General features: G+C 55.7%; 1 protein-coding gene across 2 annotated transcripts in view; it reads left to right on the top strand.

The window, feature by feature from the left end:
- Window positions 1-13177, top strand: part of MGMT (O-6-methylguanine-DNA methyltransferase) — a 163079-nt gene extending 149902 nt beyond the window's left edge. For both annotated transcript variants that reach the window (XM_008156148.3, XM_054728938.1), the window contains exons 4-5: window positions 6955-7094; window positions 12864-13177. In XM_008156148.3, coding sequence (XP_008154370.2) covers window positions 6955-7094; window positions 12864-13073 — 350 coding nt within the window. In that variant the 3' untranslated portion in view covers window positions 13074-13177. The remainder of the gene's footprint in view (window positions 1-6954; window positions 7095-12863) is intronic.
- The last annotated feature ends 1955 nt before the right edge of the window (window positions 13178-15132 follow it).

The following is a 15132-nucleotide window of genomic DNA, read 5'->3' as shown; positions in this document are numbered from 1 at the left end:
ATTAACCAAAGATCTTATATGCATACTAGAGGCCAGTGCATTGATTTGTGCACCGGCGGGGTCCCTCGGCCTGGCCTGTGGGGAGATCGGGCCGAAACCAGCAGTCTGACATCCCCCAAGAGGTCCCAGATTGCAAGAGGGCACCAGCCAGGCTGAGGGACCCCACCGGTGCACCGGGCCTCTCGTTCATGTGTGTGTGTGTGTGTGTGTGTGTGTGTGTGTGTGTGTGTTGGATTTGATTTGCCAGTACTCTGTTGAGAATTTTTACTTCTATGCCCATGGGAGATATTAATCGGTACCTGGTCTGGTTTCTGTCTTTTTCTGGTTTTGATATTGGAGTAATTGTAGCCTCTTAAAATGCCTTGGGAAGTGTGTCCTCTTCTGTTTTCAGGAAAAGATAACGCTAAGATGATGCTTCTTCTTTAAATGTTTGATAAAAATTTACCGGTGAAATTATCTGGCCCTAGTGCTTTCAGATTTTAAACTATGAATGTGAGTCCTTGGTAGTCACAGAACTACTCCAGTTATCTATTTCATGTTGGATGAGTTTTGGTAGTTTGTAGTTTTTGATAAATTGGTCAGTTTCATTTATGTTGTTGAATACTATGCATACTTATTTGTAGGAATCCTGTATTATCCATTTAATGTCTGTGAGGTCAGTCGTGACATACTTGTTCTTTTTCTTTATCAGCCTTGTAGAGATTTATCAGTTTTATTGATCTTTTCAAAGCACCCAATGTTGGTTTCACGTATTTTACTCTTATTGTTTTTCTGGTTTCAGTTTCACTGATTTCTGCCGTCACCTTTATTTACTTCCTTCTTCTTGATTTGGTTTCATTTTGTTCTTTTTTTTTTTCTGGTTCTTAAGTTGGAAGCTCAAATTATTCATTTCTTTCCTCAAATATGTACTTAATACTATACGTTTCCCTCTAATTTGGCTCTACTTGTGTCTCATACATTGTGAAATGCTGGATTCTCCGTTTTCATTCAGCTCAGTGTATGGTTTTATTTCCCTAAGGCTTCCTCTGTGACCCATGGATTATTTAGAAGTGGCTTCCCTACCATCCAAATGTTTAGAGATTTTGTCTTTTTTATTAATGTCCAGTCTAATTTCATTATCATGAGAGAATATAACTTGTATGGTTTCAGTTACTTTAAATTTGTTAAAGTTTGTTTTATAACCCAGAATATGGTATGTCGTGGTCAGCGTTCCGTGTGCATTTGAAAAGAACTTACTAGGCCGAAACCGGTGTGGCTCAGTGGATAGAGCGTCGGCCTGGGGTCCCAGGTTCGATTCCCGTCAAGGGCATGTACCTTGGTTGCGGGCACATCCCCAGTGTGGGGTGTGCAGGAGGCAGCTGATCAGTGTTTCTCTCTCATCGATGTTTCTAACTCTCTATCCCTCTCCCTTCCTCTTTGTAAAAAAATCAATAATTTTTTTTTTTAAAGAAAAGAACATACTAGTATATTCTCTTGTTACTGGGTGGAGGGTTCTATAAATGCAAGTTAGAACCAGGTTGTTGGTAGTGCTTTTTTATTTCTACATCCTTGATTTCCTGTCAACTATTTCTGTCAGTTACTGAGAGAGAAGTATTGAAGTCTCCAAGTATAATTATGGACTTGTCTAATTCTCCTCCCAGTTTTTGTCCATTTTTACTTTATGTATTTGAAATTCTGTTGTTAGGTACACAAAAATTTACAGTTGATATATCATCTTTGTGGGCAGTTTATCACTATGTATTATTCCTTTTTAAAAAAAATAAGTATTTTTTATTGATTTCAGAGAGGAAGGGAGAGATAGCAAGCAACATCAATGATGAGAGAGAATCATTGATCAGCTGCCTCCTGCATGCCCCCTAGTGGGGATCAAGCCCACAACCCCGGCATGTGCCCTTGATCAGAATCAAACCCGGGACCCTTCAGTCTGCAGGCCAAGGCTTTATCCACTGAGCCAAACCGGCTAGGGCTATGCATTATTCCTTTTTACCCTGAAAATTTTATTTGCTCTTAACTTTACTTTGTCTGATATTAACTTTTTAAGATTATTGTTTACATGGTATATTTTTATCCATTCTTTTACTTTTAACCCACCTATGTCTATTATTTGAAGTTTTTTTTAGAATGCACATACTTGGGTTCTTTTTTAAATTCATTTCTCTTTTCATTGGTGTAATTAGACCATTTATATTTAATGTAATTATTTATATGTTTGAATTCAGGTATAAACATAATAACATTTATTTCATTTTATTATTTATCTTATTTATTACATTTTATTTTTATTATTAGTTAACATTTTGTTTTCTCTCTTTTTCCTGGTTTTCATTTTTCTTTCCCCTTTCTATCCTTCCTGTGGGCTATTTTAACACATTTTTGATATTTTATTTTAGTTTACCTGTTAGTTTTTGACTATAGTTATCTCTTTTTATGGTTTTTCTAGTGGTTGCTCTGGGTATTACATACTGATTTTTACAGTCGAATTGGAATCAATATTTTACCACCTTATAGTAGAATGTAGAAACCTTTCCACCATAAAGATCCTCTAACCCCCCCCCTCCTTAAAGTTATAGTGACATATATTTTATATCTACACACACTGAAAATATTATCTGATAATGTTATGATTTACTTTCAGTCATCATACATATTTCAAAGATTGCAACCAAAGATTCCATTTCGTTTGTTCTGCCTTTATTTCTAACTAGAGACCCTGTGCACGGATTCCTGCACAGGTGGGGTCCCTCGGCCTGGCCAGCGATCGGGGCCTATCAGGGCCCTCTCGCCCAGTCCTGATTGGGGTCCGCCGGCCAGGGGGAGGGACCGTGGGAAGTTGGCTGTGGGAGTGCACTGACCACCAGGGGGCAGCTCCTGCATTGAGCGTCTGCCCCCTGGTGGTCAGTGGGCATCATAGCGACCGGCCAACTGGTCATAAAGGTCGCTTAGGCTTTTATACATATAGATGTTCCAAGCTTCCCTCCAGTATCATTTCCCTTCTCACTGTAGTAATTCCTTTATCTCAGGTCTGCTTAGAAAAACATTACCTTTGTTTTTACCTAAAAATGTCATTATTCTAACTTCATTCTTGAAGGATTTTTTTCAACTGGACATAGAATTCTGAGTTGCTAGATTTTTCCTTTAGCACTTGGAAGTTCTTTTTCACTTCCTCTGGCTTCCATGGCTTCTAACGAGAATTCTGCTGTCATTCAAATCATTGTTCCCCTAAAAAGAGTGCAGCATTTTTCTCTGGTTGCTTAAGGTATTTTTCTTTATGTTTAGATTTCAGCAGCTTGATCTTGATATAGCTAGGATAGGATTTCTTTGGGTGAGCCCTGTTTGCAGTTTGCTAGGCTTCTTAAATCTGTAGTTGTATACCTCCAGCCAACTTTGGAAATTTTTTGCTATTTTTTTTTCTACACCACACTCATTTTCCTCTTCTTTGGAACTCTAATAATTTAAATGTTAGACCTTTTGGCTTTGGCTCACATTTCCTCAGGGCTCATTGGGAGGGTTTTTGTTTGTTTTTAACATTTGCTTCTGTGTTTTTTAGATTGGATAATTCCTGTTGACTTGTCTTCAGTTTCATTGACTCTCTCCTCTGGCGCCTCCATTCTGCTATTAAGCCCATGCAGTTTAACATTGTGGTGGCTGTATTTTTCAGTGCTAAAATTTCCATTTGATTCTTCTTTATAACTTACATTTCTTTGAAATGCTGTGTCTTTTGTTTTGTTTGTTTTGTTTTGTTTTAGGGGTCTCTTCTCTTCTTGTAGCATTTTTCTTCCAGATCCTTTAAAGTGGTCAGATGATGTACATCACGTCACTTTATAGCCTACAGTGTTATTTGTCAGTTGTGCCTCAGAAAGCTGGGGCAAACGTGGTCAGGTGATTCCAGCTTCTGTGTCATCGCAGTCTTGGTATTTGTTGGTTCTCTTTTCCCAGGTGAGTAGAGGTTTCCTGTCTGCCTGGGCCCCTGGCTGGCACCTCTGGCCTCCCCTGCCCGGCCTCTCCTGCCCGGCCTCTCATATGTGGTGTCCGCAGGCCTCTCTTATCAGAGCCATGCTAGGCTGGGTCAGCCCAAATGTGTGAGTGCAGGCTGCCCGACGTCCACTCCCACACGTGGCATGAAAAGAGCTCACGTGAACGATGGTGTCCATGACACAGGACAAGATCTCCCCATGGCCAGTGTGGTCCCCACCTCCCGGCTGATGATGCACAATCCGGATGGACAGCGAACTTAGGAAACAGTGTTTGCAGGGCTGGGTGGTCACAGAGGGTGTGTTTTAACAGGCGCCCAAACCATATGAAAACGGCCACGTCGTCTGGGTCAGGGTGCTCTTGACCCCACAGCACAAACATGAAGCCGGACCTCAGCACAGGCCACTGAAAGGATGAGGAGGAGAGGATGAAGGAAGGAACTTCACTTGACACAGCCCTGAGTTCCCGGCCCGCTCTCTGGGGGACCATGTGGGAGAGAAAAGAATCCTCCTTCACGGCGCCCCTTTGGCCACCCGCAGGATTTATGTGGTCTCCCCAACCTCAAGAAAATATCTGTGTATGAGTTTTTATGAGCAGCTTTTACTCCGTTATGGAAGGATATTTAACCTCCAAATGTGGTGGCCCCCTCCTCCAGAACGGGCTCCGCTGCAGCATCTGCTTCTGCGCAGGTTGGAGCTGACGGCACCGACTCGGAGAGCCGCTTAAACCCATCAATGCGTTTGCTCCCTGCAGGGTGACATTGGGTTTCGAGGTACATTTCTAAAAAGATGTGCTTGATTGCTGAGCGTTGCTTCTTCGAGCTTTTTTTCCTAATAATTGCCTGGTGTGAACAGGGTGAGAGATGGTCTGCCCTTGACAGTGAAGCGGGGCATGTTGGGAAAACGCTGTGCTCTGACATGGCTGCGTCATTGTTTGAGGATCCGACGCTTTTACCCTGGAAAGAAGGCGCTCGTGACGTGGTGGGGATTCGTCGGGGCTGGCGCTCTGAGGACGCTGGAGAGGAGCCGGACCCCCAGACTGCTCTGTGCTGCCGTGGGCTTTTTGTTTGTTTTTAATCCTCACCCCGAGGAGGTTATGTTTAGAGCGAGGAAGGGAGCAAGAGAAAGAGAGAGAGGGGGGAAAAAAAACATTGATTGGTTACCTCTACCAGGGATCGAACCCACAACCTAGGTATGTGCCGTGACTGTGAATGGAACCTGCAACCTTTGGGTGCACGGGATGATGCTCCAGCCACCTGACCCCCCCCCCCCCCCCCCCCCCCCGCCGGCCGGGGCTGTGCTGCGTGCAGTAGACGTTGCACGCACACCTCTCCTCCTGTTTCAGCAGGCTCTCAAAGTTCCAGGCCGTTCTCCTGGGAAACCGGGTGCACCCTCTCCCCGAGTCAGAATGCAAAGGCAGAAGCCAGCCCCCCTGTGCTCGGAGGGCCCTGCCCGGAGCGGCCTGCTGCTCCCACGGCCACTGCCCCCGACTCTCTCCTCAGCCTCCTGGCCTCTTGTCCTCCACGTTTTTCCAGTGAGGGAACAACAGCCACCGCCACCATGAGGAACAGTTGGTTCCAAACCCCTTCCGAAGAAGTCACCGTAAACAGGCTGTTTGCCTCAGGAAACCCTCCCAGCCGTCGGCCCTCCACACAGCGGCCTGTGCTAATGAACCCCAAGCTGTTAATGTGGTTTCTTCAGTTAAATTGATTCATGAATTTTGAAGAGAACATTATCTAATGAATTTTCTTTGAATAGAAAGCAATTAAAAGGACAAATCAGTCTGATTAACCCCAAAGTCACCCTCCTGCCACAAATGGTGTACAGTTTGAAATTATATCATAAGAAACTGGAGCACACTTGCTATCTTTTGCCCTCGCCTAATCCATGTAAATTAATGAACAACAAAGTTAATTTCTTTGATGACCCTTTTCTCGTATCACCTGGATTATGCTGATGTTTAATTTGCTTAATGTTATAATAAAGACCAAACAGATTTTTCCCGGCGACGTGATTATCCTTCCCTTCGGTTAAGAAGTGATTTTTATTATTTAACGTACATGGAAGGGTGTGTTTCCTTTAAGAACCAAATTGCACTTGGCCAGCTTGGCACGGAGTGTAATGAGTGCCGTCACAGGCGCGGTTGGGGCACTGCTCCTGCCAGCGAATCCTCCCCTTTGTTGGTGCCATGGGGACCTCCTGCCACGGAGGTCTCAGTGCTCTACCGTGGGGATGCAGCTACCCCGTGTCCAGCCCTCCCAGCGTGCCCGGCCCTCCGAGCCATGTCCCCTGCAGAAGGACAATAGACATCATCCAGACTGTCCTCAGCCCCGGGCTTCCTCCCGCAAACTCCGCACCAGAGACGCTCTCATACCGGGGAGGCGGGGAGCTCTCGTGTTCACCTGTTCATCCTCAGCGCGTGGGGAGCTGCAGTTAAAGCAAGAATGACGTTCGTTCTTTTATCCTGCAGCCCTGCTCACTACAGGTGCCTGTAGCCAAGGTCACTGCCGACTGGGGTCTGCGGTTTGGCATTGAGTCGGCTTGCTGCCGAATGTGGTGGCCAGCATGACCGCCCAGCCGGGCCGGGGCTTCTCTTTCCTTCTGGCCGAAGTGGGGAATGAACCAGCAGTGCCAATGAGCTCTCCAGGCCGGTGGGCCGGCGGGGCCTTCTGTGCTGAGGAGCTGGACCGCGTGCTCAGTCATAGAGGCCTGTGACCGAGGGAGCATCAGGCAGGAACGGGGAAGACGGGAAGAGGCCGCAACTCTGGGATGCGTGGTCTGGGACCCCTGGAAGGAGCCAGCCGCTCTGTGCCCTGCCTCACGCACATTCCTGGTGCCAGGAGCCCGCGTGCAGGCCGTGTTTTAATTGGGTGTAGCACCTCTGTTTGTGCCGATGCATTTCCGTGTGGGGACTGGCAGCTGTTTTTATCAGAGCTGTGGGAGCCGATTGTCCCAGTAACATCTTTCTGCATTCTTCTTCCAGACTCGTTCACCAGACAGGTGTTATGGAAGCTGCTGGAGGCTGTGAAATTCGGAGAAGTGGTTTCTTACCAGCAATTAGCGGCCCTGGCAGGCAACCCCAAGGCCGCGCGGGCGGTGGGCGGAGCGATGAGAAGCAATCCTGTAAGTCGGGGTGACCGCGGAGATGGGGTTGGTGGGTGGGCCTGGGCACCGCTCTGGGGCCGTGTCATTTGATGGGAGCATGTACCCCAGGCAGCCTGTGCTGTGGGGCGTGGACAGGAAGCATTTGTGACGGGGACCTCGGAAGAGACGTGGGCAGCGCCCGTGGGTTGGGATCCCCTGTTGTGGGGGAGGTGGTGATGAAGCATCCCACACGCCTCTGAAAGCCCCTTCCTCCGTGTGTGAGGACCACAGGAGCCCTGCGCAGGGAGCACACGGGGACGGGGCCTGGCGAAGGGGCGAGCAGACATCCCTTCATTCGTTCAATAGCGGGCGTCCTGGGTGCCCGTGTGAGCCACCTCTCCCAGCTGCCGGTTCCAGTAGGAGACAAAGCAGAGTGAATGGCCCCTTCCAGTTTCTCGCATTCTAGAAGGTTCATGTGCCGGGTCCGGCTCCCCAGGGCATCTCTGTTACGAGGTCCAGCCCTCCTGGGCCTGACCACTAGGGATGGCTAAACTCTGACCTGGGCGACTGGCTGGATCTGGGCGTGGCTGCCCCCAAATTCCTTCACGTCCTGTCCCTCCTGGGTGCCTGACGTCGGGTTTGGCCGAGGGCAAGGCTCACAGACCATGTGAGGCCGTCTTCTCCAGAGGAGGGGCCGCGGCGTAGGTGGCTGTGCCTGTCGTGCCCAGGACGACAGAGGGCACCTCTGGTCCCCATCTGGTCACACACGGGCCAGCCGCTGTCCAGTCGCAGGAAGGAAGCCAGCACAAGTGAGGGGAGAGGCCGTGACGTGGGCCTGGGTGTGGGCAGGATGGGCTCCCGGCCTGCCTGACGGCTCAGCCCTCCGGAGACCCCGCTCGACTGTATGAGGCCCTGGAATTGCCCTCCCTCACGGCCTTGCAGGACCGGCAGGACACGCTGTCACATCGGCAGCGGCTTCTCCCTGCAGCCTCGGAGAAGTCTCTGATACGACAGAAGAATGCCGTCTGACCAGGCAGAGCAAATAGCATCCCTGAGTCACGGGATGGGAAATAACTGAATCAGACCCACTTTCTGAAAAATCGTGTGGCTTTGCTATTTTCAAGACTATTTTCCTCCCTGCTCACCGGGGACAGGCAGGCGTCAGCACGCCACAGCCGGCTGCACCCCGCCCCAGGCAGAGCCGGCATCTGGGAGGCGGCAGTTACCTAGCCTTCCGCACCGAGCGGCCTGGGTGCGCTCTGACAGGCATCTCCTGGCAGTTCGCAGCGGGTTGCACTGTGTTAACGTACGTCTGCTCGGCCAAAGGCCGCGCCACGTGAAAGTGCCCGAGTCGTCTGGAGCAGGCGTCCTCAGACTACGGCCCGCGGGCCACATGCAGGTGTTTTTGCCGTTTTGTTTTTTTACTTCAAAATAAGATATGTGCAGTGTGCATAGGAATTTGGTCATAGTTTTTTTTAAACTATAGTCCGGCCCTCCAACGGTCTGAGGGACAGTGAACTGGCCCCCTGTGTAAAAAGTTTGAGGACCCCTGGTCTGGAACAATGTGTGCTGTGGGGACGCACCGCATCCCCTCCCATGTCTCCCATGCTTCCCGTGTCCCCCATGCTTCCCGTGTCTCCCATGCTTCCCGTGTCTCCCATGTTTCCCATGTCCCCCATGCTTCCCGTGTCCCTGTGTCCAGAGCTCTCGGGGACAAGGGTGCCGTGTGCACCGCTGTCTGTCATTGCTGGTGCCGGCCTGTCGTTAGGTGCATCCTGCCACGCAGAGGGCCGCGTGTGTATGGAGCGTACGGCATGATTCCCAATTAAGTTGGGAATATGGTTGTTACGTTTGCCAATAAAGCTTAAAGGCATGTCCCCTTTGGAAGGTCCCCATCCTCTCCCGGGTTGGGACGGGTCGATGTTGCTCTAGCTGAAAAGGCCACCCGGACCCTGTGCTGTCACGGCGAGAGGGACGTCGGAAGCTGACGGGGTTTTTGCGCCGCTTCCTGCGTCCCTGCAGACATGGCCCTCGGCGGGGGATGCTCCCTTCACCCGTCCCCGCCCTGTTCCGGGAGGTTCCGCTGCCCAGGCCCCGTGGGTGAACTGCTGCCCGGCTGGGTGCCCAGGTGCGCACATGCACGGCCCGCACCTGGCGCGGAAACCGGCTCTAACCGACGGGTACAAATGAGGAGCCTCGCTGCCTCTGCGGCGGGGACGCGTGGCGCTTCAGCGATCGCGCTCGTGGCAATATTCAGGAACATTTATTGTCGTGCAACCAGCGCGACGCCTGCCTCCTGCTATTAATCTCTATGACTGTCTCTCTGCAAGTACGGCCTCAGCCGCTGAAATTTATAAAACGGGATCCACGGGGCTTAAGGCTCTCGTGTCCACAGAGTCCTCGTGTGGGCCTCCCGTGGCATGCCCGAGTCCAGCCGGTGGAGACTCCGGCTGGCAGGAGCCTCTGTGGCCCCCCCATCGGGCGCCTCACCCACCTGACGGCGAGGCCGCCTGGGCGCCAGCAGCTGCGGGACCTGAGCGGGGCCGCCAGCTGGGGCGCAGGCGTGTCCGTGTATGTGGCCGGCGGCACTTCAGCGTGACGGGAGCCGGACAGTCCTCACAGGGTCTCTGTAAAGTGATGGAAACCTCCTTAGAATGGGCCGGGGCGTCCAGGAGGTGACTCTGACCCACGGGAGAAAGCGGTGCTGGTCCGGGGCTGGACGTGCCTGGCGTGGACGTCCCGCGTGACTGTGTCCCTCCCTTGGTGCCGCCGGCGGGCTCCGGCACAGACAGCGTGTCCGTGTCGTGGAGACCTGCTCCCTGGATCCGCCTCCGTTCAGGCTGAAGGAGCAGTGAGCGCTCCGAGGGGCGGGGGGGGGGGGGGGGGGGGGTGGCCATGGACCGGGCGTGTGGGAAGCACGTGGCGCGTGCGTCCTCCGGTGGCTCGCAGGAGCGCGGCACGTTGGGCATCACTGCCCTTCCTTGCCAGGGGAAGGCGTGCTTTTCGCTGGGTGGGCGTTTCGTCCTATCCCAGACACTTGGGTTTTTCCAGAGTGTTCCTTGAGGCACTCGCCAGCCTGGGGAAGACGGTGCGGCAGCCTTCCGGAAGGCTCTCCCCGCCCCAGCGCGGAGGCGGGCCCGTTTCCCGGTGGATTGGACTGGAGAGGCCTGCCCCCCTCCCCCACGAGCACCACCGCTCATCCACAGACGGAATTTGCTTAATGCAGTTCAAAGGCAATCGATGCGGTGCACAGAGAGTCTCCCACCTTCTTCTAAACAAAACGCCTTCCAAGGAGTTAGTTTATTCACAGATTGCCACGAGCGTTAATGACCCCGAGCCGTGCTCTGCCAGTCACCCCAACGCTGTTGATAAAGATTTAGCATCATGTTCTAAGTGTCAGGGCTGTCAGCGGGGCTGAGCCATTTGACCAGAAGAAAAAAACGCACAGGGAGCTATTGATTACAGCTTCTCGGTGTCACTTGTTCACCAGGATTTAGGTATTGATGAGGCCGCGAGTGAAAACAACCCTTCCCCTGTGGGCCGCTGCCCGGAGAACAAAGGCGAGGCTGGAGGAAATATCAGCCGGCCCCGAATCAGAGGGATTCCCTATCGACCGAAAGGCCCCTCCGTGTTGTTTTTGTTGGAGACAAATCTCCGGGTTTGGAAGTTTTACAGCGTTTGAGAGCGGGCCCGTGTAAGTGATGGATCCGCGCGTTGGATGAATTAGATTTCACAGCGTGAAGGTTCCAGGGCAGCTGCCATGTTATGAGCCGCTTGGTTATTGATAAAAATTACATTTTATGCAGCACAGTCATCGAAGGCGAAGGCGTGGAGGGCCCGGCTCCTTTGCCATGTCCTTAGGGCCCCGATGCATTTCAGCAGGTTCCATCACGTTAATAGCGTGAAACCTGCCACAGCATTAACGGGAGCGGGAGCAGCGTCCCCCTCGCCGGTGCGCCACGGCGCGTGTTTGGTCACTCGCCTGTTCTTGTCACTGCAGGCGCGGCCCAGCCTGGTCATGGCTTCATTATAGCCGACGGTCCTTCCCCTCCGGCCGTCCTGTTATCTGTGTGACACGCAGCGGGAGCGCCGGGTTCGTGTTACACACGTTGATCATCGCGTAGCTTGTTGGGGGCGGGGGAGGAGCGCGAAGGTCACATGTGAGATCCCTCAGGTGAGAGGCTTGAACCGGAGCCTAAATGTTGGCAGAACCAAACTGAACGAGATGCCTCCCTCTTCACCAGTCAGAAACCTGAGTGGCATTGGGTCTCCCCGCGCCCTCCAGGCAGTGATCCGGGAGACCGGGCCACCGGATGAGAGCCCGCAGTCCGAGTGGCTGTCCGTTCTTAGCCGTCCGCTCCCTCCGGGAGGTGGGACTGTGGGCCGTGTGCGGGCCCAGGCTTCTCGCTCCGTGAAACTGCACGGGACAGGAGGTCCGGGCTGAGGCTGCGCGCGTTACCATGGCAACCCGAACTTCTCGTGGGAATGGGGACTCCTACTCTGTGCCAGGAATGGCCAGGCCCCCCAGGCCCGGTGAGGGGGGTGAGGGTCGGACTCCACCCTGCGGACAGGAATCCTTCTTTGCCCCTACACAGCCATGTGACTGAGCTTGGGCCAGGGACTGGATTCGACCGGAGAGTGGCAGCCGCCCGGCCTGTTGGAGCACAGGATGTCAGGGGCGCCGCTGCGGGCGCAGAGCACGCGCTCCGGTGGCCCGTGAGCACCACGTCCGGGACGGGCACCAGGCCCATGCGACCCGCCGGGGCCGGGGCAGCTCGGGGCCCACGGAGCCCACCCTCGGGCAGGTGGTTTGTGCGGCGGGCTGAGGTGGCCCGGGGCCCAGCCGGTGGCCGGGCTCCGTGCTCCGTGCTCAGTGAAGGGTCTCCAGCGATGCCGAGGCAGGAACGGCCCAGGGAGCGGCGGCGCCCGACACCGTGAGGAGATCCAGCGGGTGGCTCAGCGCCGCCTCTGGGCACTCAGCTGTCAGTGGCTGGCCGTCGTGTCCGGTTCGCCGGCTTCGGAGGTGGAGCGTGGAGGTCGGGGTGCAGACGACCTTCTCTCTGCTGCGCTGCAGCCGAGGGGGTGGGCAGTGGGCAGGACCTGGAGCCCGCGAACCCTCACCTTCAGGGCCTGGCAGCCCCCCTCCCCCCCCCCGTGTGCTCACGGAGGGGCACGTGGCGATCAGAGTGCGAGGCTCCCCGTGTCAGAGCCACGCTGTCCTCCTGGGGGGGGCGGAGGAGGGGGAGGGGGCTCCGCACAGAGCACGGGGTAGCGTGGGGCATCTGGAGCGTCGGGGTCTGACCGTGTCACAGGGCGGCCTGCTCCCCGCCGGCAGCCCCGATGGCCGCCATAGTGAGTGCACAGAGAGGGGCAGGGCGAGGCTGAAGGGCAGCGAGGAGCTGAGGGGGGGCTGGGGGTGCCAGAGCTCGAGGGCACCTCCCGGGTGTGAGCTCTCTGTTACTTCTCAGAGGTTTGGGAACGGCATGCACCACCCCATGACTTGGAGTGTAATTCTAAATTTTGTAAGTGCACTTTGTGACTCTCTCACCAAATGAAACTAAATCTCCCCTCCCAAATCCCGGTGCACAGGGACTGGCTGGAGGATGCCGCACGTTCCCCTCGGGGATTGCACCCACCCCTTCCCCCGCCCCCGTGGAGACCCCAAAGGCCGGGGAGTGGTGCTGAGACCGAGGTCACACGTGGGTGGGCCCCAGTGGCAGCCCCAGGTCACTGCTCAGCCTCTCGTCAGGAGCCCCAGGACCTCCCTGGCCTGCAGCCCAGGCTGACGGGGCCACCTCTGTCTTCCAGGTCCCCATCCTCGTCCCGTGCCACCGAGTGGTCTGCAGCAGCGGCGCCGTGGGCAACTACTCCGGGGGGCTGGCCGTGAAGGAGTGGCTTCTGGACCACGAGGGCAGCCTGGCGGGCACCCCGGCCCGTGCAGGGGGCTCCCGTCTGGCCCGGACCTGGCGCGGGGCCCTGAGGGGCAGCAGCGGCTCCGAGCCCGCCGGCCGAGACTGAGCGTCGGCGGCAGGAGTGAGTGTGTGAGGGACACGTCGATGTAACAGCCTGTCGGAGGGATGTAACAGCCTGTGCGGACGCCCCGCCACATTAAAAACGCTGCTGTGTCCTGGGGACGTGTGTCCACCTCCCTTTGTCATTTTCACCTTTAACCGCAGAGCGAGTCCCCTTCTCTCGCCGTGTCGTCCTGTCCTAGTGTGTCATACGGGGATGGGAGGGGGCACCGGGGACAGGAGGGCCACCGCCCAGGAGGGAAGCGTCGGCGTCCATGGGAACAGCTGGGCGCCGCCCAGAGCCAGCTACAGCCCCGGGACCACAGCCCCCAGGGCCATGGCCCATGCAGCCTGCCCAGGCTGCCGCCCTGTCCCTCCCCCCGAGAGACTGACCACCCGCCGTGGACCCACCCCCTTCCTGGTGTGGAAGCTGCGCCTCGGGGAAGAGGGACGGTGGCGGGAATGGTGTCTGGGGAGGTTTTCTAGCTTCGTTTGCCCAGCTGCCAGGAAAGCTCGTGCAAGACGCAGCCACCTTTGATCTGTGTGGGTCGATGCAGAGGAACTGGTTATCAGAACCACTGGCAGCATCAGCCGCTCTCTGGGCGTGGCTCAGGCTGTGGCTGGAGGGCGCCTGCCCGAGGGATGTGATTTCACAGGCTGACCCCCGACCCCCGCCCTGCTCCTGGCCTTGGCGCACTCCACACAGCGCCCCCAGGTCGAGCCTAGAGGTCGGAGGTCACCCCGAAAGGGGGGTCAGCTCCTGGGGCCGGCACCAGGGAGCATCTCCCAGCATCTGTGTGCCGCACCTGGGCCTCTGTTACCTGTTGGCGTCTTGCTCGTCGTTAACTGTGTCTGAAAGCAGGGACCCGGTGGCTGTGCGCGCGGTAAATAACGCAGGGATGTGATACACGGGGAATGACTGCGCCCGCACGCGCCGGAAGCCGTATTTCCGTCAGGGCTTCCTGTGACAGTGTGAGCCGCAGCGGAGGAGCGTGAGTGGTTTGTGTCTGTCACCAGAAACCGGGGTGAAAATACAGCCTCGTCATGTGCCTGTTGGGGCGGATTGTCTATTTCACATCCATTCCCCCCGGCAGAACAGGTACCGACCGTAAGCCAGCCTCAGGCCTCCTCGCCCTCTGCCATCGGTTCTGTCCTCCTCCTCCGCCAGCCAGACCCGGTCTGCGTTTTCCCCTTCCAAGATGAGGTGGCCTGAGCATCAGTCCACGTGTGCCCTTCTGATTCCGGCCCTTCTCAGGACTTCAGCGTTGGAGCGAGCGAAGTCCTTCTCCCACAGCGGGCGGGTAGACACCTGGCGTGGGGCCCCCCGGAGCCGGCTCCGTCAGCCTTGGGCGCCGCGCTCACTGCGGGCCCCACTCAGGCTTCCGGAACCGGAGGCGTGTGGCTTGTCGGACAGCTCGCTGTGGGAGCAGAGGCCGGTCCCGTTTCCAGCAGGTCGGGAAGACGGTCGGGGGCCTGGGGTGCACTTTGCGTCAGAGGGTCGTGAAGGTGGTTGGAATCCAAGTTTCCCGAGGAAAAGGCGGCCGCCGCAGCCATCGCCTCTGCCTGTGCCCTCCGCCCCGACAGCAGGGAGCTGTGGCTCTCAGGCAGCAGCTGAGGTGTGGGTTCTCTCTAGTGCTTTCCAACAGAGGGCACCATAGCAGTGCGCTAGGCTGCGGTCCGGAGGCCCCGTCCCGGCTGCCTGAGAACGGCTGGAGAACGGTCAGCAGGTGGGACTCTCAGAGGGGCTGTGACAGTCCCATGTGCACGGCGGCCGTCGGGGCTGCTAGCGGGGAGCAGGCCGCCCTGTGACACCGTCAGACCCCGACGATGCTCCAGATGTCCCACACACCCCGACGATGCTCCAGATGTCCCACACTGCCGTGTGCTCTGCACGGAGGCCACCCCCTGAGCGGGACAGCGTGGCTCCCTGACACGGGGGAGCCTCCCACTCTGACCTCCAGGCCCCGGGGGGGTTCCGAGGAAGGGCCCTGGGCCATCCCGGGCCGAACAGCCACGCACACCTGCAGCGGGCGAGGGCCACGCCCCTGCTGCAGCTCAGCCACGTG

The sequence above is a fragment of the Eptesicus fuscus genome, chromosome 17 (genome assembly GCF_027574615.1).
Source record: "Eptesicus fuscus isolate TK198812 chromosome 17, DD_ASM_mEF_20220401, whole genome shotgun sequence".
NCBI classification, from domain to species: domain Eukaryota; kingdom Metazoa; phylum Chordata; class Mammalia; order Chiroptera; family Vespertilionidae; genus Eptesicus; species Eptesicus fuscus.
Note: the sequence above shows the minus strand (reverse complement) of the source record. Positions and strands in the feature narration are given on the sequence as shown.